This window comes from Eublepharis macularius, chromosome 14 (assembly GCF_028583425.1).
Source record: "Eublepharis macularius isolate TG4126 chromosome 14, MPM_Emac_v1.0, whole genome shotgun sequence".
Taxonomy (NCBI): domain Eukaryota; kingdom Metazoa; phylum Chordata; class Lepidosauria; order Squamata; family Eublepharidae; genus Eublepharis; species Eublepharis macularius.
In genome coordinates, this window is record NC_072803.1 from 10,926,239 (window position 1) to 10,948,051 (window position 21,813).

General features: G+C 47.6%; 1 protein-coding gene across 1 annotated transcript in view; it reads left to right on the plus strand.

The window, feature by feature from the left end:
- Positions 1–21,423, plus strand: part of NCAPD3 (non-SMC condensin II complex subunit D3) — a 66,866-nt gene extending 45,443 nt beyond the window's left edge. Inside the window, exons 25-35 of the mRNA XM_054997830.1 lie at positions 2,890–3,027; positions 5,864–5,997; positions 7,548–7,747; positions 9,304–9,414; positions 10,792–10,968; positions 11,282–11,439; positions 12,621–12,751; positions 13,446–13,520; positions 17,416–17,490; positions 17,623–17,680; positions 20,263–21,423. Coding sequence (XP_054853805.1) covers positions 2,890–3,027; positions 5,864–5,997; positions 7,548–7,747; positions 9,304–9,414; positions 10,792–10,968; positions 11,282–11,439; positions 12,621–12,751; positions 13,446–13,520; positions 17,416–17,490; positions 17,623–17,680; positions 20,263–20,374 — 1,369 coding nt within the window. The 3' untranslated portion in view covers positions 20,375–21,423. The remainder of the gene's footprint in view (positions 1–2,889; positions 3,028–5,863; positions 5,998–7,547; positions 7,748–9,303; positions 9,415–10,791; positions 10,969–11,281; positions 11,440–12,620; positions 12,752–13,445; positions 13,521–17,415; positions 17,491–17,622; positions 17,681–20,262) is intronic.
- The last annotated feature ends 390 nt before the right edge of the window (positions 21,424–21,813 follow it).

The following is a 21,813-nucleotide window of genomic DNA, read 5'->3' on the forward strand; positions in this document are numbered from 1 at the left end:
AAGATGTTGAGATGGGTAGATACGGTGCTTTGGGTATTCTGGGCCCAAGTCTCTTAAATCAGTGTTTAACGCCATGTTCCTCAGTCAGCTTGGACACCCACCCACCCGGCACAGAAGCCTGCTTTGTATTTTTTTCTAGATGTAGCGGTGAGTGCTTTCTCCCCTGGCACGGATCAGCATCGCATCTAAAAGCTGCCCCCGCTGTTCCAAAGGGTATCTTCAATAAATGCCCACATAGGGGGCCCGCAGTTTTTATTAACGGCGCTCGTAATCGCTGTGGGTGACAAACAAGAGATTCGGGGCTGAGACGACCCGCACTTTTTAATGCAATCTCGTTAGCACGAGTGACTGCTGGTTAATTATCGCAAACACTGTAATTACTGTCGGTGTTTACTGTTCAATTGTTTTATTTCTCTCTTTAATTATGTTGAATTATAATTAGAAGCAAAATTGCAGGATGGGCCCCGAAAGCTTTTCCAAGAAGTCCTGAATAAGGAACTGGCATGAAAAGAGATTTTGCATGTTGCTTCAGTGCTGGAGCAGTTAAGCAAGGCTTTGGTTGGAGAGAGTCTACAATACCAGTGCGGCTCTGCGTTCCTACATGCGGGGCACTCTTCTGGTCCATTTTGCCATTGCAATCTGTCAGTTTGGTGTCTCGGTCTCTGTATGTCAGGAAAGGGTTAAGTCTCCCTTAAGCATCACAGTTGGGTAAAATCTGCTGACAGCTTCTCTCTTGCAGCAGAAGTGTTGGTTTCCTTAACGTTAAGTATGCAATCGCATATTCTAGCATTCTGGTAGTAAAGGGAAGGGTCTAAGAGCTGTGGAAGGTGATTGATCCATTCCCAGAATTGTACCCAGTCTCTTCTTCAGTTCTCTCCAGTCGTTGCCTGTGCACTTGCAATTTTAGGGGACTTGAAAATGCCACCTTGAATAGCGAAAGCTGAGATTTTTCAGTGTGTTGAATTAGGCGCTTGACTCCGGTCTCTGTGCTTTCTAAGCATGAGTGCAGAAATGTCTTATAGCTGATTTGGGAGAGCAGAACTTCTGGGTTGTACCGTTTGTGTTCTCCTACTGGGATCAAACCAAGGACCTTTGGGTAAAGCATCAACCTAGACACTATCTTGAATCCAAATAAGAGCCTGTGGCCCTTATTGCACAACCAGGAAGCTTTTCTTGGGGTTTAAGCTGAAAACCCTTTGCAGCTCTGAGATTGCGAAACAAGTGGACAGACCATTTAACTTGCAGAGAAAATTCTTGGGGGCCGCTGCCCTAAGGGGGACTGCTAGTCGATAGGAACAAGCAGAGCCAAGCCTCAGTGTCTCTGCCAGTTCCACAGGGGCGGACAGTTGGCACGGACCTTTCAGCAGCAGCGGTGAAGGTCATACCAGCTCACCGTCTCCTCCTGCTCTGCTGTCAGTTCGTGGGAGGAGGAAGTGGGCAAGCTAAGATCCATTGCTGGTGTCACTTTGTAAGTAGCCCTGCAGCGCTTGCAGATTCGTAGCCACTCGGCTTAGCTTGCTTCAAGAACATTATAACTTCCTGCTTCGAAATACTTACGTAAATGCAGCTCGATTACTACTTTGGCATTTAATTCCTTTAATTCGTGTTCTGATTGATTTTGTTTGAATTCTTTAGAGCTCCCTGTAATCATTTGATTTTGTTTGCTATAAACTGGCTTGGGTGGGGGGCAGCGTTGGTTTCCTTTATTTAAATTTTGTATTATCTTTCCAGAACTTTGTCTAAAAAGTTTCTGAACGATCTAGATATATTTTGCATCAGAAAAAACCCTTCCTGGCTTTTTGGCTAAGATCAAGTGTAGTATCTAGACGTTCCTGTTAATGATAACTAATAAACCCCTTGCTTGTTGGCCGCAGCTAAGCTCTGGTGTAGTCCAGGACTTGGTATAACGTGGGAGCTTTTTCATCTGACCCAAACCATGAAAGACCTGGATAGCCCAGGCAAGTCCAGTCTTGTCAGCTCCCGGAAGCTAAGCAGGGTCGGCCTTGGTTTGTAATTGGATGGGAGACCTCCAGCAAAGACCAGGGTTGCAGAGGCAGGCCAACCACCTGTTAGTCCCTTGTCTTGAAAACTCCAGCAGGGGTCGCCATAAGTCAGCTATAACTCTCCACTAGCAGACCACGAGAAGGCTCTTCATCAGTGCTTCCTTTTCATACTGTTCAGCTATGTTCGTGTGAACATAGGAAAGCAAACAGAACTAGCACAATGGGGTGCTGTCACCGGAAGTGTTGGATTTTTGGTTGCTCCCTGATGCACTGGCCTTTTGCACGTGGTGCTAGCTTTCCACTTGCAAGAAATTACTCAGATAGGAGCATTTTGGAAAAACTATATATAATCCCACCATTGCATTTGGAGGTAGCGCAGTCCATTCTACCACCTGAGCAGCCTGCTAGCTTTTTTTTCTGCTGTGTTCGTAGACCAGGGTGGGGAGAGAGGCGCATCCCAAAGGAAGGACTTTGCTGGATTCTCTGTTGCTGTTAGTGTTGCCAGCTCCATCTTTGGAAATTGTTGGAGATTTGGGGGCATTTGCTTAGTGTGGGTGATGTTGAAGCAGGGGAGGGTGATCAGCTGGGATGCGTTGCCATAGAGCCTGCCTTCCAAAGCTGCCGCTTCTTCCAGGGGAACTGATCTCTGGAGTCTGGAGATCAGTTGCAATTGTAGGAGAACTCCATGCCCCGCCTGGAGGTTGGTAACGCAAGCGGCTGCTCTCGCTTAAGAGAAGGGGTTGAAGTGCCCTTTGCTGCTCTCTGAGTCGGTGTTTGCAGCCTGTGTTCCTGGCCCCCTCAGCCTGGGTTCAGATAAAAATGTGACTCCTAAGATACGGATCAGGCTTCCTGAAACATCTCTCCTTTCTCTATTTCCCCTGCCCAGCCTTGCAGAGTTCTGCTTGGTGCATCTCCTGCTCAAGAAGAACCCGGTCATGTTCTCCCAGCACTTCATCGAATGCATCTTCCACTTCAACAGCTACGAGAGACATGAGAAGTACAACCGGTTCTCCCAGAGCGAGCGGTCTGTGCACACTTCTCATGTTAATGGTCATTGCTTTCCTCCCAGGCACTGCGTGAGCCAGCTTTCATCACCTGGCACTGGGCTAGGGGAAGAGGGGACATGTCACAAAGAGGTGTATCATCGCTTGGGGTCTCTACAAGGGGTCTCTATGTGTGATTGCGCATGTTCTGCCAGTCACCAAGCAGCATCCTCTGTTCCCTGTAATAACAACAACATTCGATCTATATACCGCCCTTCAGGAAAACTTAACACCCACTCGGAGCAGTTTACAAAGTATGTTATCATTATCCCCACAACAATCACTCTGTGAGGTGGGCGAGGCTGAGAGAGCTCTGAACGAGCTGTGACCGACCCAAAGTCACCCAGCTGGCTTCAAGTGGAGGAGTGGGGAATCAAACCCGGCTCTCCAGATTAGAGTCCTGCCGCTCTTAATTACTAAACCAAACTGGCGATGATGGTGATGATAACATTCTATTTATACACCGCCCTTCATGACAACTTAACACCCACTCAGAGCAGTTTGTGTTATTATCCCCACAACAATCACCCAGCAGAGTTTTGAACGTTTTTAGTAAAAGGCTGCATTCAGAGTTGAAAAAGCCCAACGGTACAAAAAGCTGCTGTTAACTCATGAAGAGGGAGGCATGCCAAGTGGGAGGTCTGCATAAACATCAGGTCAAGGTAAAGGGATGGGGCTTGCCCCCAAAGCCAGCGCGTTGAAATGGGCTGCTATGCACAGAGCTCAGGGCAGCTGGTTGTCTGGCATTGGGAAGCAAAGGTGCTGCCGCTGTCAGGCTGAAATTTAATTTATGTGCTTTCCGCTCAGAGACCAATGCGAGTTTGGCCAAAAAGCGAGCAAACGCACACACTAATGCAGTTTCACGGTTGCCAGGCAAGAAGAGCAATAAAAGTTAATGCATCTGAACGAAATGTATTCCCTAATCTAATTTACATGCCCCTTGGTTCTCCTTTGGAGGAATCTGGCATGGCCCCTGCTTCCCTTTTCCAACTTCAGCTGCTGAGCAATCCCAGGAAAATGCACACTTCACTTCCAGGAAGAAGACATTTATAGACTTTCCTGAAGTCCTTGCCTCACCACAAACCAAGTCCATATGCGGAAGGAGTAGATTGTGAGGGCAGAAAAAGAAAAGTTAGCCTCTCCTTCCCAAATTGTCCAGTTAGGCACACGGTCCCTTAATGGTATCCCCAATGCCAGAGAAGAATGTTTTTGAGTATCCGTGCCTGGGAAAGTCATTCATCCATTCATTCATACATGTAATTTATAGTCTGCCTTTCTCACTGAGACTCAAGGCGGATTACACAGTATGAGATTAGTACAATCTGTATCGAGGACATTTCAATACAGTATCAAGGACATTTCCATAAACAATGCCATAGGGTATAGAGATACAAGTTTAAAAAGACATAGCCTTAGCAAGAATCCAATACAGAGTAGAAGAAAATACTGAAATAAAACAATCACTTCTAGGATTGACATTAGACAACGTAAAGCACAGGCAGTACATAGGAGTACATATTTAAAGCAACAGATAATATGTAAGGCAACATAGTGGTGAAGTCTATGGTCCCTAACTCATTAGCGAAGCATCTGAGACCCCCCCCTCCCTACAATACCGCCCTCCGATCTGAGTGAAAATCCTTTTTGAATCATTTGGTTTTGCATCGTTTGCGGAAAGCCTGGAGAGTGGGGGCTCTCCTGACCTCAGGCAGGCCGTTCCACAGGGTAGGGGCCACCACAGAGAAAGCCCCTGTGTGGGTTGCTGTTGATTTCACTCATGTGCAGGCTGGCCACCTGCAAGAGACCCTGTTCAGATGAGCGAAGCTACCGTGGAGGGACATAGGGAAGGCCGTGAAGAGCTTTATATGTAATGACCAATACCTTGAACTGAACATGGTAACTGATAGGTAGCCAGTGGAAAAGAAAAGTCCACAGAAGCCTAGGAAATCCATTGCAAGATTTGAAATATTGTAAGTAATCCATGGCCTTTATGCACACCATTGGTACCTAGCAAAGATAATGGCTGCGTTTTGCACATGGATTGGATTCAAGGGGGGGGGGACGCATCACCCCGATGCTACTACATTAATTGAATTGTTCTTTCATAGTTTGTATTCTGCCTTGCGTCTCTCTAAGAACAGGCTGTTTATTATTATTTTTTAAATTTTATTAGGTGAGAATATTAATACATACAACTTTCAAATAACATCTCAATATCATTTTCCCCCACCCTTTCCCTCCCCCCTTTTTCAGGACTTCCAACAGCTTTCCAACCCTATATCTTAATCTATTCCTAATCTATCCCCTTTTTCTATAACTCATTATATCGTGTTTACATTCTGCTTTGTTAAGCTAAGCTCTATCTGTTAGCTTCAGATCTATTATTATTAACTTAAAATCTGTTATCTATTACTATCTGTTAACTTCAGATATATTTAAATTTAAGCTAACAATTAAATAAAATATCTACTTTATTAATTTTACCAATATCTATTAACTCCAAATCCACTTAAATTTAAGCTAAGAATTAGCTAATACTTCACTTCATATGGTAAAGATTCCATCTCTTCCAATAAAAAAAACCCATTCTAATAATTTTCGAATTGTCATAGTTCCCCTTTCACGTCCCACTTCTTTTCTAAATATGTTTTCAGTCTTCCCCAATCAGTAAAGAATTCTGCCAGGTTCTGATCTCTCAGCTTTCTTGTCATTTTATCCATTTCTGCCATGTACAGCAATTTATACATCCAGTCTTCAATAGTTGGTATTTCTTGCACCCAGAACAGGCTGTTTATGATGATGATAATTTTATGACAGAGAGAAGAAGTTATTTTCCCTGAAGGGCCAGGATAACAAAGGGAAGCGGATGCAGATCTACAAGTTCCTGCTGGATCACTTTACGGACGAGCAAAGGTTCAACATCACCTCCAAGATCAGCCACAACGTTTTGGGTATGGCTGTGACTTTTGACGCAGAACGTGCCAGATGAACCATTAGCATCAGGCGCAGCTTGGCCAGTTTTAAATCAGAGGGTGTGAAGCGGTCTAGTTCAGCACCCGTCAGCGGGGCCTTTCTACAGAAGGGAAGATTGGAAACTGCAGATTCAAATCTCGTTTCAGCCACGCAGGGTCTTAAACACACACTGCTAGCGTCATCTGCCCTCATCTTTTGTATGGGATAATAATATTGGCCTATGGTGCAGGGCTGTGGTGAAGGTTGCCATGATAATGTGCATAAAGCATGTTAAACATTCAAAAGTGTTCCATTAGTGGTGGTGGAGAGTGCCCTCACGTCATAGCTGGCTTACGGTGACCCCTGTTGGGGTTTTCCTGGCAAGGGACTAACAGAAGTGGTTTGCCATTGCCTGCCTCTGCAACCCAGATCTTCGTCAGAGGTCTCTCATCCAATTACTAGCCAAGGCCAACCCTGCTTAGCTTTTGAGATCTGATGAGATCAGGCTCACCTGGGCTATCCAGGTCAGGGCTAAGGATTTATTATTAGCAACACCCCATAAGTGTATTGTACAAAGGAACTCAGAAGCGAACACATCATTGTGTGCCATTGGATTATTCCTAATAAAGATTATTCCTAATAAAGGCACATAATGTGTTCTTTTGGACGAACAGGGCTATCAACAACTTGACTGCATGAGGCCTGTTTGTAAGAATGAGCACTGAAGATGCTTTTTAAAAAATGTGTTCAGATTAATTTTTACGTGTGGGATTTGAGCCCGTGGCACAGAGTGCATGTGAGCGAATGTCGGGCTGCTCTTGAAGAACCGAGGTTAGCGATTAAGCACAGCCTTCCTTTGAGGTTATCTTCCCCTTCGCATTTTTTTTCCTGTGAAAGAAACCAAAAACCTGATGGTGTGTTCTCTCCTTGCACCAAATACTAAACTGCTCTTGATTTAAATATTTCACCCTGTGATCTCGGAATGAACACTTTCACCTCACGGGTATTTTTAACTGGAGAGTCTGAAGATTGAACTTGGGACATGAGAGAGAGTTTTTTCAGTCATAATTCTAGCATCCGGGGTGCCCGACGAAGGTGGTGAGCAAGAGATTTAGAACAGACCAAAGGAAATACTAGTTCACTCGAGGAGTACTGAAATTGTGGAATTCGCTGCCGATAGGTGTAGTGAGGGCCACAAGCTTGGGTGGCTTTAAAAGGCGGTTAGATGGAGTGATGGGGATAGGTCCAACAGTAGCTGTTAGCCACGGTGACTAAAGGGAATCTCCATATGCAGAGGCAGAAAACCTCTGGCTATCAGTGCAAGGAGGCGGAATCAGCAGAAAGTCTTAGCCTCTATGCCCTGTTTGTTGGCTCTTCAGAACAACTGGTTGGCAGCTGCGTGAAGCAGGTTGCTGGGCTGGATGGACCACTGGTCTGACCCGGCAGGGCTCTTACGAGACCTTCTGAATGCATAAAAGATGCTCTGTCACTGAGCCGCAGGCCCACTGTCTCCAATCACAGCTGCATCTTTCTCTGATGTTGCTTCCAGCATGCTTTGTGGACGGAGTCCTCCCCCTTGACATGGAAGCCAGCGAGTTGCTCTCAGATACCTTTGAGATCCTGAGCTGCAAGGAGATCAAGCTGTCAGCCATGAGAGCCAGACCAGAGGAAGACCTCCAGCCAGAGGAAGACGAGATGGCCATGGCCAATGTCGTCATGCAGGTGGCCCAGAAGAAACTCATCTCACAAGTGAGTACTGCAGCGTCAAAGGAAGCCTGCCCGGACTGGAAATGGATTCCAGATGATCAGGAGCCAACTATCAATTTCTATCATGTCTTGGGCAACCGAGAGCCAAGAACTACTTCTGCATTGCTGTGCTGTTCTTCTCTTTATTTATTATATTTCTAGGCCGATTCCAGACGGCCCTCCCCATCCCGAGATGTCGCGCATTGTTGCACGGAAAACGTGAAATATCGTGTTTTCTCGCGCGAGTTTTGCACGACGTTGCGCAAAACTCGCGCAAGAAAACACGATATTTTGCATTTTTCCGCGCGACGACGCGCGACATCTCGGGATGGGGAGGGCCGTCTGGAATCAGCCCTGGTTCACTCACCCCACAAGTGGCCTCAGAGCAGAGTACATCAAATATAAAACAGCATAACAATTCAGTTTAAAACCAGCTAAAAACATCAATGAAAACAGAATGAGAGCACAAAATTGCACACACAGACTTGCATGTGTAAATTGGACAATATGCTATATTCACCTTCAATGTTGGCATAACAATGCCCGTAAGTGTTCAGAAAGTCAGCAGTGGAGGGCGGTTTTTGGCTTGTGCCACATCAGATTTCACTTGCATTATAGAAAACGAGCATGTCAGGGTAGAATCCTTCTCCATGACTTTTCATTTTCTACATGGAGTTTCTTTTGTGGAGGAAGATAAAGTTATGCTCTGCCCCCCACCCTCTCAGGCAGTCTAAATTCTACAGCCAAGACTCCCGTTTACCTGCTCAGTGAGAAATAGGCCTTAAAAAAATAAAAGGACAACTACAGAAGCAGTTGCTGTTAAAATCGGGCTGCTTCCACGTGGCAAGAATTCTCTAATGTTCAAATGTATAATTCTAAACTAAGCGTGCCAGCAGTATAAATATTTTTTTCTTAGAAATGTAGTTTTAAAATAAGCAAAAAGGGTTACAACAGAATGAAAAACACAAGCCTTTGTTGTTCAAACATTTGTCATTCCGATATATGACAGTCAACCACTTTTTAGTAACATTGTTTGCATTATTTCATAAACGCGTTCCTTCTGTAATATAATCAAAAAGAGTCCAGTAGCACCTTTAAGACTAACCAATTTTATTTTAGCATAAGCTTTCGAGAATCAAGTTCTCTTCATCAGATGCCTGTATCAGGCATCTGATGAAGAGAACTTGATTCTCGAAAGCTTATGCTAAAATAAAATTGGTTAGTCTTAAAGGTGCTACTGGACTCTTTTTGATTTTGCTACCACAGACTAACACGGCTAACTTCTCTGCTTCTGTAATATGTCAACCTGTTATAGCAACTTGTCCATTTTTTTTTTTTTGTACAATCTGAAATTGGTGGTCTGTGTTACAACATCACAGGGCACTCCGTAGCTAGGCAGCAACAGCTCTAACTCTTTAATGTAATCGTGCTGTGGAACCTTGTCTGGTGCTTCTCTGATGCTACAACGGGCTCCCAGCACAGCACGCAGCCTCTCCTTTGGCTTTGGTGGAGCGGTCCTGTTTACCTGAACGTACATCTGAGCACAATTCAATCCACAGGTTCAAAAGAAGAACTTCATCGAACACATCATGCCGATCATCACTTCACTGAAGACCTTGTTGGAGCAGAGCAGGCTCCCAGCACTGAGGGACCTCATGAACTATCTCCGGGTAACCTTTTATGTCGGCACCGTGCAATCCAGTTTTGAGCGAGGCTCAACCCCTGGCCCTTCTGTCCTTGGGAACGCTCTCCTGTGGGGCCAGCAAGGAGGGCTGATGCCCCGGTCGGCATGTTGCTTTATGATTCTGCGCACACTCACTGTCATGAAGGAGCGTGACGGCTGGGATCAGGGCAGTAAGGAGCCAGGTGAAGCAGGGAGCTGTGAGCAGGAGTCTGGATAAGCTCAGGGAGAGTCCATTGGCTAAGGATCGAGGACTGTGTTCTTCTCAGGTTGAGTGTGTTGGAGCTTCCTTCGGGATAAAAAAAAAATGGAAACTGTTGGCCTAATTTGTGTTCAGGGGAGGGGGTTCTGGAAGGGCCACATCCGCAAAGAAGCAGGGCCTGGCTATTGCATAAAGTCAGCCCTGCCCTCCTGTCCAGCCCTGCTGTCATTCTTCCCCTAATGGGCCCGTTTCTCCCAAAATCTCGTTCCTTGGAGCATGAAGCAGACTTTCAGTGTTCTTGTTCAGAGATTTTGGGCTTGCCTGCTGGGGGGGGGGCGCTCCTGTTTTTGGCTCTCATTGCCATTTTCAAAAGATGTAGGATTTGAGTCCAGTGGCACCTTAGAGACCAACAAGAGCTTTGATTCTCAGAAGCTTATACCCTGAAAATCTTGTTGGTCTCTAAGGTGCTACTGGACTCAAATCCTGCTGTTCTCCTGAAGACCAACACGGTTACCTACCTGAAATTATCTTCTAGGGCAGTGTTTCCCAACCTGTGGGCCCCAACCCAAAAGATGCTCCCAATGCCTGTGGGAATGTAGGTCCCAGGTTTTTGCAGCTTTATTGATTTGTGCATGCTGTGTTTTTTTTTTAGTTGAAGTGGTTCACACTACCAAGTAAATCTGGACTTGTGGGTCACCATTCCCAAAGGTTGGGAACCACTGCTCCAGAGCTCCTTTTTCTGGGTACCTTTCCCTTCTCTTGCGGAGGCTGGGTGAGGGTGCAGAGCGCGTATATTACCTGCTTCCTCCCTTGAATAAGTCGTGCATCACTGCTTTGAATGTACGTAGCTGCCTGACACCAAGTCGAGACTGTTAGGCCATCTTTCTCAGTCATCATCACTTGGCCTGAGCATCCCAAGCAAAGGAAGGTCTTTCCTGACACCTCCTGCCCAAGAGCCCTTTCACTGGTGATGCTAAAGAACTAACACCTGTTGTGTGCAAAGCTTGCATTCTATCGCCGTGCCAGTTCCGCTCCTCCCTGTGTGTGTGTTTGGGGGGGGGGAGGCAGTTGTTGAGGGTTCCTGCATTGGCTTAAATGCAGACCCAAAACTGCAGCCAAGGAACCTCCCATGGCCGCTTCCACCTTGATTTGTGTCCCCCCCAGGAGGTGATGCAGGACTATCGGAATGAAATCAAAGAGCTCTTCGCCGTGGACAAGCAACTGGCAGCTGAGCTGGAATATGACATGAAGAAGTACGAAGAACAGCTGCAGAGGGAGATGGAGCAGAGCCAGGAGCTCATAGTGCAGTCGGAATCCCTCCCTGCTCTGGCGGCAGCACAGGTACCCTCTCCCGCCCTGGCAAGGAGGTGCCTGCAGTGCCGTCAACCACAGCTGTGGGCCTCTAGTTGGCTACCAGCAGGCTGACTCCCCCCCCCCCCCCGAACAGCTTGCTGGCAAATTCAGTTGCTGCTTTTTGTGGTTTGACAGCAGCTCAAAAAGCTTGCCTTGTCCGAGCGCAGGGTGGCAGCATGCAAAAGGGTCTCTTTGCCAGAGGCTGCCATAGCCAAAAGGCAGAGTGCCCAAGTGCCTGGGGGAAAGCGGCTGCATTTCTTATGATCCAAACAGGAAAATCTCAATTCTCCTTTTAAAATAGCGGTCTCCCAGCTCGGAGAGAGCAGCACTTCCTGGGAACCAGCCCGATGCAACTTCTCCGACTGCCCGAAGAGACTCCTCACCATTGAGAGCTGCTTTGCCTCCTTCGTCTGTTGGATTCGTTACACCCCCAGCAAGAAACCTGAAGCCCCAAACCAGGTACGGAGCTTGAAGAACCCAAAAGCTAGCTTCTTGCCTGAATTCAGCATATCTGTTCCTCACACACAAACACACACACTCTTCATGTTGCTTTAACCTTAGCTACTAGACTATTGTATGTGGGACTGCCCTGGGAAGCTTTGTCTGGTGCACAGGCCTGTCTCCTGGTGAGATTGTTGTTTCGATCCTGTTCTGCCAGTTACCTCACCTGCATGACCTTGTCCAGTTGAAGGTGCAGCTTTTCACCCTCAAAGCCCTGGACTGTTTACATGACTCTAATCCCTTGAGCCTGCTTTCTCCCACTCCATCTCAGCCTTTCAAAGCTGAAGGCCTCCCCAAGAGCCAAGAGGCATGTCTGAATGACAAAGATGGAGGTGCTCTCGGTGCCTGCTCTCCAGCTAGGCATTCTCTTCGGTCGGCAAATGTCAAGCTTTAAGCTTTCTTTGTATTTGACATTAAAGCAGGTAGTGTTTTTAACACTATTTATTCATTGGCAATAGTTATGGATAATAATAACATATTATAAAGAAAGTGAATAAAGCAGCTAATTAACTATGAAGGAGGTGCCAATAATAACAATAACCATCACCAGTGGTGTTCCAGGCTTAAAGATACTTGGATCAGTGAGCATTTATCGTCACATCCTATAGAAACTGGTTGCTTGGCAAAATATTTAAAATATTCTAGATCCGGCGATTTAATAAACCAGGACGGAGCTGTATCTCAGAGTCCTCGGTGGATTTGCTGCTTAGATTTTCCAGTGCGGTTGGATGTTGCTACGAGCCCTCAGCTCACATGGATACGGTCAATTTGAATTAAATGTGTAAATGCAGTAACTGTTGCAGATTCAAGAAAGTGCTTTCTGCAACTATGAATACAACCCAACATTTGGATGGGGTACATTTTAAAGTTTGCCTAGTGCCGATCTACAGCAGAGTCGTGACTGGCTGACCTGCCGTTTTGCTATCAAAATGCCCACCCATCTCCATCCCCTGTCTGATGCTGGCCCCGGTGAAGCGCCCGCTTGTTCCTTTGTTTCCCCCTCTCAGTGAGGTATGCTTTTTAGATTGGGGAAAGGCCGTAAGGGGGAAAAGATTACGTACACAACTGCTGCCAGCAAACAGCTAGCTCCTGCCGGTGCATTTCAGTTTCTAGCAGCGTTTCTGCCATTCTTTCCCTAGGAGAATGTCCCTGAATACCTTCGCCATCCTCAACTCTGCTAAAAAGGCCATGGAGGCCGCTGGCAAGCAGCGCAGCAGGAGTGTCGGAGGCAGGCTCATCACTCCAGGGAGTCAGCAGAGCAGTAAGCAAGGTGAGGGATGCACGAGCAGATGGACAGTTGCCAAGAAACCGGGTCAGTGTCCGGTGCTGTGCAGGCTGGCCAAGTCTGGGCTGCTTGGCCAGCTGGACTTGGGAGCCTAGATGGAGCTTGGAGCGACAGGCAGGGAGCTTGAGCCCAGTGGGCCCGTTGATCCTGCAGTGCAGCCTTCTCAAGCCTCGGCCTAAATAGACTGAGAGGTAACCTGGCTCTGCTGCGTCTGCTGGCAGACATAGAGGCTCCTGAGACTGAGCCCTGCTTTGGCCAGGATCCTGCAAATCAGCACTGCTCCGGGAGCCCTGCTCTCCGTCTAGGATGGCATTGCATGCTGCCAGTCTGGCGCTTCCCCTCCTGTGTTGATCTCAGCCTGGATCTTCTGCCAACGCCGCTCTTGCGGAGTGGGAATGGGTCCTGAGGGGCTATAGGTTTGCATCCTGTCTGGCAGAGGCCTGGTGGTTATCTTTGAAGCTGGTGGCAAGGTCTGCCTGATAAGCTGACCTCTGATGCTGCTGGAGGGTGGTTGGTAGGTGCCAATGCAGCATTGGGGCCTTCCTGATTCCCTGGCCTTGACTCTGGGCTCTTCCTACGAGACATAATCAGAGGGGGTCCCGACAGTCAGTAAGCCTGTCTCAAGCCGCCTTCCTGCACACATTTCACGCCTTTCACAGTTTCCCCACGTTTCTTCTAGCGACCTCCATCAGTCTCAGCCAGCCGTCTTCCGAAGCTACTGTTCTCCCCGGCAGAGCCATCAGCACCCCAGACAGTAAGTTTCCAAAACCGGGAAATGATCAACCCCTCTGAGCAGGATGGGCAGGTGCTGCAGAAGGGTGTGAGTGGGGTCGGCTTTGAGGATCATCTTCCTGTCGGAGTGGGAGGAGGACGGGTTGGCTTAGCATGCAGAAGGTCCCAGGTTCAGTCCCCGCCATCTCTAGTTAAGGATCAGGTAACCGGTGATCTCTGCCTAAAGCCCTGGAGAGCTGCTGCCAGTCTGAGCAGACAATAGAGTAGACGATGGTCTGATTCAGTATAAAGCAGCTTCACGTGTCCGTGTGACCACCTAAGTACTAGTCAAGCCTGTCTAGATGATGCTTCCTGGTACTAATTCCCCATGCTGTAGTTCAAAGAGGCAGTCAAGATAAATGCCTGCAGTAGTGTAATGCTAACCCCCCCCCCACACACACACACACAGACACTCCTTGGCATCTTCCTCCCCAGCAATGTTTCCTAAAATATTTTGAGGTCACAGGTAGGGGTTGGGCCTTCAAAACTTACTCGGGCCTCTGAGGTCCCACCCAGCCCCAGTCACCTGTTCCACAGGTGAGCATGCAGAGATGCTTGTGTGCTTGCAGCCTGCTGTTAGCTGCATGCAAAGATTCAGGGATTAGGGTATTAAACAAAGAAAATGGGGAGAAATCGTTAAAACTTACTTAATTTAATAGGGGCGCAAGAAGCATTCAAACAGATTTCAAAAGTCGCAACTATATTCAGGCATTTCAGCTAACAACAGAAGTAAAAATCAGAAGATACACTTGTTTTCCAAATTAAGGTGTTGTTTTTTTTAACCCAAGTATATTGTTACCTTGGCAACATATATCTTGAAAAACAATAATTCGCAACAAAAGTCAAAACGCTGTAATACCCTGCCCAAACCAGTTCCAGATACTGTATAATAATCAAGATGCAAACTGATTTTGTTGTAACAAGCCTAGACCACTTATATCAAACATGTCCTGGTGTGAAAGTCATCCAGGGTCAGGTAGCGTTTTGAAAGCTCATCTGACAGTCTGTCAAGTCCCTCATACAGACCGGTTCCTAGTGTAGCACAGGTAGCCTGAACATGTGTGTGTTACATGCCATCAAGTGGCCTCTGACCTGTGGCGACCCTATGAATGAAAGACCTCCAAAACGTCCTACCATTAACAGACATGGTCAGATCCTGCAAACTGGAAGACACGGCTCTTTTTTTTTTTTTAGTCAAACCACCTTGTTTTAGGTCTTCCTCTTTTCCTATTGCCTTCCACTTTTCCTAGCATGACTGACTGTTCCAGAGGATCTTGTCTTCTCATGATGTGACCACAGACGATAGCCTCAGTTTTGCCATTTTAGCTTCTAGGGAGAATTCAGGCTTGATTTGATCTAGAACCCCCTTATTTGTCTTTTTGGCCATCCATGGTATCCACAAAACTCTCCGAACATGCCACTGTTGAAAAGAGAAGGAACAACGTGAAACATTTAATACTGCACCTCCCAGTTTTAAACGCGATTAAAAATGTGCTATGGGAAAAATCAAGCAATTCCATGTACAGGACTGCAGTAGGCTCCCCTTTCCCCCCTACCTCTCCAAAACCAGACACAGTGATACTCCCTTAAAGCAAAGCAGTAGACCTTCCCTCTCTCCAATCTTCTTCCAAAGCCACATGGGTGAAGAAGGGACAGCGAGGATGCAGTTATCCCCACAAGTCCAGTACAGTTCGGTGAGGTCCTCTCCCCGGGAGCATTCTGTCCACTTAGGACCTCAGTCCTGGCTAGCAGAAGATGGAGGTTCCAGCTGTCTTGGGATCCTGCACTCAAGAAGCAGCAGCGTCCACAATCCCGGGGCATCTGTTGGTGTTGTACAGCAGCTTCCTCACGGTGCTTTCCTTCAGGCTAAGTCTGTCAGGCTGCCCATTTAAATCTTGATTTAGGGCCAAGAGATGCCCGTTTGCTTATTTTGGTAAAGGGGGCCATAGCTCAGTGGAAGGACCCAAGCCATGTACACGTGCAAGGTCCCAGCTGCAATCCTTGATATCTCCAGTGAAGAAAGGACCCCAGAGAACAAGCCTCCCTGCCTGAGACTTTGGCAAGCCGTCACTACTTGGGGGAGAAAATACTCAGCTAGACACATCAGCAGTTGACTTCTTGTGAAGGCCACTTCCTGTGTACATTCAGCCTTGCATACCATTCTGCTGAAGTCAGTGGGTCCCACAGTTTTTTCCTAGCCCACCTTCCCGTACGTGTCTCTCAATTATTTGTGATGTGTGAACAGCCTGAAAGAAACCTTAAAAGAACCAGTTGTCTTCCAGTTTGCCAACGCTTCTGGTCCCCTGAAGCCAATTGCAACTCACCGCGGGTGACCAGGCGAGCAGCTGTTTTGCAAATCTGTGCCTGTGTGTCAACAGCAAGCTGACTGCAGACACCTAAATTTATACACCGCCCTGCAAATCCATCCTGTCCCTTGACTCAGTCCTGTCAATAGACTCGACATTAACACCATCTGCCCTCTTTAACTTCCCATCATCTGCTTTGCAGAATGTCTTGGGATGCAACAGCCAAGAAAATCTTCTCTGCGTTTCTGCCTGGGGGCTCACACTGATGCTCCACTTAAATGACATATGCTGGAAAGAAGGAGGGAGGGCACTGCTAATCCCATTCGGGGCCAAGCTTTAAAATTCCTGCTTTGCTTCCTAGCAGTGACACGGGTTGCGTGTCTCATTATGGCTGCCTGTGTTGGCTTGCCTGGAGATGTCACTACCGTGCCCACTCAGGGTCCCAGAATCCTAAAAACCACACAGGGGGGTGAGGGGGGGTGGCCATTTTCCTTTCTGTTCCATCACCAGCACTGAGTGCAGCTCAGCACAGATAACTGCAGCTGTCGAAGCAATCAGCGTGTCGTGCCTCTGCAGATAAGTCCAAGCCTCCCTCACCTCTCTGCTGCTGATGTTTAAAGCGAAAATTCTTGAGAGGAACCAAGAAAGGATAAACTGCCTGACAGCAGCTTGGGACATCAGGAGACACAGCCTCGCCATGCCTGACATTTAGAGCTCTGCAGGGCCATTGCACATGTCGCATGAGCAGAGGAATGCTTGGAAACAACCGTGTGCAGACCCGCTGGATCAGACCAGGGGTCAATCTAGGCAAGCATTCTGCTTCACGCAGTGGCCTACCAGATGTTCCTGGGAGACGTACGAGCAGGGTACAGAAGCCCCAAGCCACCTGTTGTTTCTCACTCAGAGGTACCTTGCTTTTAAACGTGGAGGATCTGTTGAGTCCTTGTGCTTAATAGCCATTAATGGGCGTCAGACAGATCTTAGCCCTGAGTACTACTGAGACAACTCCTTAATGTTAGGTTTGATTCATGTTTGCTGTATGCATTAGAGGAGGAATCGAGGATCTGGGCTTTTATCAAGGTGGAGTGAGCATCATAAAACCACTTTCCTTCACTGGCTGTCAGAAGCCATTGCCAGTGGGGAAAAGAGGCTGCCTAAAATCCCCAAGCCCCCCACATTTTGAACACCTCCCCCGATCTGTACATTGCCCCCCTGGGGCCATACGGCCCTTGTTAAGGATCCCTGGCCTCGCTTGTTTGAGCTATGACATAGCTTGTATGCTTCTTGGGGACAGAGACCTATGGCCTTTGCAAATTGTCGCATGCATAGATAAACTTGCAGACTGTATGGTAGGACGAGGAGTTCAGCCAGGTTTGCAAAGAGATACAAAATTAACGACTAGCTTATTTGCTCATGTACACCTGTGTTGGTTATCTGTGACCTAAAGGCTATCAGAATTAAAGAGTCTTTCCCTTCACATTTCCCCAGGAATAATTTTTACTTGCCATAAGCTTATGCAGTTAACTTGCAGGTAACCAGCCAATGCAACGTGTGTATGTGTGTGTTTTCCAGAGTCCATTAACAACGTGACTTTCGGAGCTGGAGTCAGTTACATTAGCTTGACAAACACGCCATCCTCCGCTCAAGGTTTGTTTGTTTATTCATTTATTAGATTTGTTCCTGGCCCTCATATTATGTGGGCTGTATTAGTTTTGCTTGTTTTTAATCTTAAATGAGGAACGCTCAAGTTTGCTAACAGTTGTGACCTCCTGCTTGCAGAGAAACGAACCCAGGATCAGGAGAAAGATGTTGTTTGTTTGGCAGCCCCCGATAAGCCGTAAGTATATCGGATCTCTTAGCCAGGGACGATCTTGCAAGTGTAAAACAGCAGCTCCTGCCAGTTCACTGGCAGCTGAATGTGTTCGATGTAGATCGCAAGCATGATGTGCAGGGACGAGTCCTTCATCATTGGCAGAAGCAGCGCTATCTACACTCAGCGTCAAATAGTCTGGCTTGTATCCATCCACGTTCCAAAGGGCCCATAGGTGGTTTTCTCCCTTCCCACCACAGACCCCTCTCCCCACTATTTTTGTTCCTCAAGGCCCACTGCCCCGATGAACAACTTTGGGAGAGGGGCTCTGTGGACTGCCGTGGGAGGGGGAAGCATCAGAAATTGCATGGTTGGAAGCAGACCTGTGTCCTCTTTTGCAGTCTGGAATACAACTGATTTGGGGGGGGGGGGTGAATGGATGCCAAGAAGTTGTTCTCCCTCCTTTTATACGTCATCCAAGCTAGTCTCACTGAAATGCACAGACTTCCATGAAAAATGATTGATTGATGGATTTGACTTTTAGTCCGCTCTCCCCGCAAATGGGCTCAGAGTGGATAGGTAAAAGGTAAAGGCAGTCTTCCCTGTGCAAGCACCGAGTCATTACTGACCCATGGGGGGACGTCGCATCACGATGTTTTCTTGGCAGACTTATGTTACGGGGTGGTTTGCCATTGCCTTCCCCAATCACCTACACTTTACCCCCAGGAAACTGGGTACTCATTTTACCAACCTCGGAAGGATGGAAGGCTGAGTCAACCTTGAGCCGGCTGCTTGAGCCCGGCTTCTGCCAGGATCAAATTGAGGTTGTGAGCAGAACTTGGGCTGCAGTACTGCAGCTTACCACTCTGCACCACAGGGCTCCTGCTCAGAGTGGATACAATATTAAAAGTTACATTAAAATTTACATTAAAATCGTAAATAACATACAGTTCAATCATAAAATAACTCTGGATGGTGTTCCCAATTTACCCAGCCCCAATAAACATTTCTATGGGTGGGAGGTGGAGAAACCAGCAGCAGTCTCACTAATAGAAACTGGGGAGGGAGTTATACTACCCCCTCCCCACCACCAGTAGGAGACTGGCAGGAAGGCTCACCCAAAACCCAGCCTCAAGCATCTGCCTGGTGGAACATCTGTCTTAAAAAAATGTATCTTTCTGGGCCCAGGTTTCCACAGACAAGAGAGTTCCACCAGGTTGGAGCCAGGACCAAAAAGGCCCTGGCTCTGGTCAAGGCCAGGCGAGCCTCCCTGGTAGTGGAACTGGAGGCATCCCAAGGGGTGGGTGGGGAGGGTCGCTTGCTTGAATGCCCCTCCATGTTAAAAACCTTTCCCAGTGAATTGCAACGTGGGTGTGGCAGGGGGGGGAGGCGGCTCTAGGCTAGCCTCCTCCCAGACACGCTGGGCTGCATCCAGCAGCACAAGTACAGAGCACGGGGTTTTTTTTCCCCTTCTGCTCAGCTCCTGCAGCCCCTTCTGACCCCTCTGAAAAGATCGTTTTCAGGTTGTGGCAGCTGCGCAGAGGAATAGCTGCACAAGCTGGGGATGAGGAGTGAGACAGAAGGGGGGGGGCATCGTTTCTCCTCTTCCTTCTGCAGGGGCAGCTTTGCAGAGGGACCGGAATGAATTACACAGCAACGTAAGGAGAGCCCTGCCAGGTCGGACCAGTGATTCATCTAGTCCAGCATCCTGCTTTACGCAGTGGACAGCTAGTTGCCCTGGAGGGCCAACGGAAATAGGGCCTAGGGGCTGAGGCCCGCCCCAGCTTTTGCCTCCCGACACAAGCATTCAGAGGTTTTGCTGCCTCTGCAGACGGAGGCTCCCTTCAGTCACGATGACTAGTAACCATCGAATAACCTCTCCTCCATGAACCTAATTTCCTCTTAAAGCCATCTGTGCACTTGACCTTCGCTGTGTCCACTGGCAGTGAATTCTGCAGTTTAATCGCCCCTTGAGCAAAACAGTATTTCCTTTTGTCTCTCCTTCATCCTCTTGTCCCACCTGGCTCCAGCTCTTCCTCCAACCCATCTGGCTGTTCATTCGCCTGGGTCCCGCAGCCCTGGGAAATTACCTTTCCCACGTCAAGACGGGCTACAGAAACAGAAAAGCCTACATGAAATAATGATGTGCCTTCTGTGCTTGGGTGGTTGGATACAAGCTGCTAGCTTTCTTTATGTGCAAGACGTTTATTTACCTCGAGGAGCATTCAAGCGTGTGATCTTTCCCACATGCACTCCCTCCTCGATTAAAGTGTCGTGCTCCATTAGCGGCCCACGAATCTGCCCATGGTGTAAGCTCTTCGGATGTGAGTTACAGTGGAAGTCGTGTGTGCCTTCAGCTTCTTGATCTATGAGGTCTGTGCCACTCGTTTCAGTGGAAGGCAGCAAGTAAACTTAGCCTGTTCTTCAGCATCTTCTGCTGAAGCCAACAGGAGTTCCATTTGCACATAGGGGTGCTTAAAGGACTCTAGATGGGGGAACCATTAGCAGAAACCACCTTCCCCTTTCAAATTTGCCTTTTTAGCCATGAATGCTGATTTTAGCCACCATTGACTGTCCATAACATGAGATTTCTTTGCATGATCTTGTAGATCATCACAGCCGCAACAGTGGAAAGTGAACTCTCCAAGGAAAAAAAGCTGCACTCCCCGGATAGGGCTGCGGAAGCGCAGCTCCAAGACTCCCCTGAAGCCAGCCAATTGACATTGCCCATCCGCAGGAGGCAAAATCTTGTATAGAAGCAAAGTTACGGTGCTTATAAGACACGTCCCTTTTCCCCCACCGACTCAAAATCTATTTGCAAATAATTGCTTTGATCCATGTAAATACTTCTCTAGTTTTGATACTGCGTTCTTGCTTTGTTTTTAACCAGCATGGTTCTGTTTTGGAATTTGTTAAGATGCAGTGCGCCAGACGGTACTACGTCTGGCCATGACACACACATTCTACCTTGCCGTAGACCAAGGCTGCTTCCAGGGCTAATGACTCAACCCGTTCATGGAGGCAACTCAGGGCAGTGGGGCAGGTCTGGGAGTCTTGCCTGCCGTTGACCAAAGATCACACTTGGAATCTTCCTAGTTCAAAGCACGAGCTAACTTTATTTTCATCCTTGGCATACGCTCGTGTTCGGTCAGGTATCTTGAGAAAGCTTTCCGTGGGATTAGAGGCCTGAGCCAGGCTGTACGGTGTACAGAGCCTTAAAAATGGTTCTCAGGAAGTGCATAAGGGCAGCAGGGAAAGGTTACTCTTGCAAGTCATTGGGGGCTGTGTGAGCTGTGGGCAGATTCCAGAGCTCTAAGTGGAGATCCACACACCAGAGGATCTGCCTAGGATCTGGTGGTTCTAAGGTATCTTCGGCAGCGACCAACCCTCGTGCTGCCTGAAAATCTGATCCCTCAAGTTAGGAGAAATTCTGGACTGAGCCTCTCCCCAAAATTAAAGAGTAAAGCAGTGCGGGAAGAAGGTTTCTTAATAGCCAGGGTGTATATGGAAGGCAATTGGCATGGGCATGGAGCCGTTAGGATTGGGGCCTGTATTTCTTCTCCAAAAAGTCACGTGGATCTTCTTGTTCAACATGTACTCTGTCAAAGACTTAGGCCAAAATCTGAAATTATTGGCTGGGCAAGAGAACCCAAATCAAAGAACATAGACACAAACCCTTGTGCGTGTTTCTATAGACAGAACTTCCTGGTGTTGGATCATTTTTCTTAATTCCAGCTGTTACAGTTTTATGCACAGTAATAAAGAACAGATTCCATGGATAGTTGCTTGGTTTGACTCAAAACTTCCTCTCTTTTGTCTGCTTTTTGACTCTTTGGTTCCCTCTCTCACCAAACGCTTTCATATCCACCACAGATAACAGCCAAAGATTCAACAGTAGTTTTGCTTGACCAAAAGACTCGATTGAAATTGGGTGGATCTTGTTTCTGACGAGGCTTCTGGGCCAAAGTTGTGAAACACAAGTCTGTACATTTGATCTACTAACAAGCCACAGAGCCGAGTGTTAAAGCGGAGAGCCAAAGTGCATCTTGAAATCCTGAGATTCTTGGAAAGGTTGATTTGTGTGTGGCTGAGAATACAGGAAATGCTCTTCTGGACTGGACCAAAGAGCAAGCTAGGTCAGTCCTCTGTCTCTTTTAGAG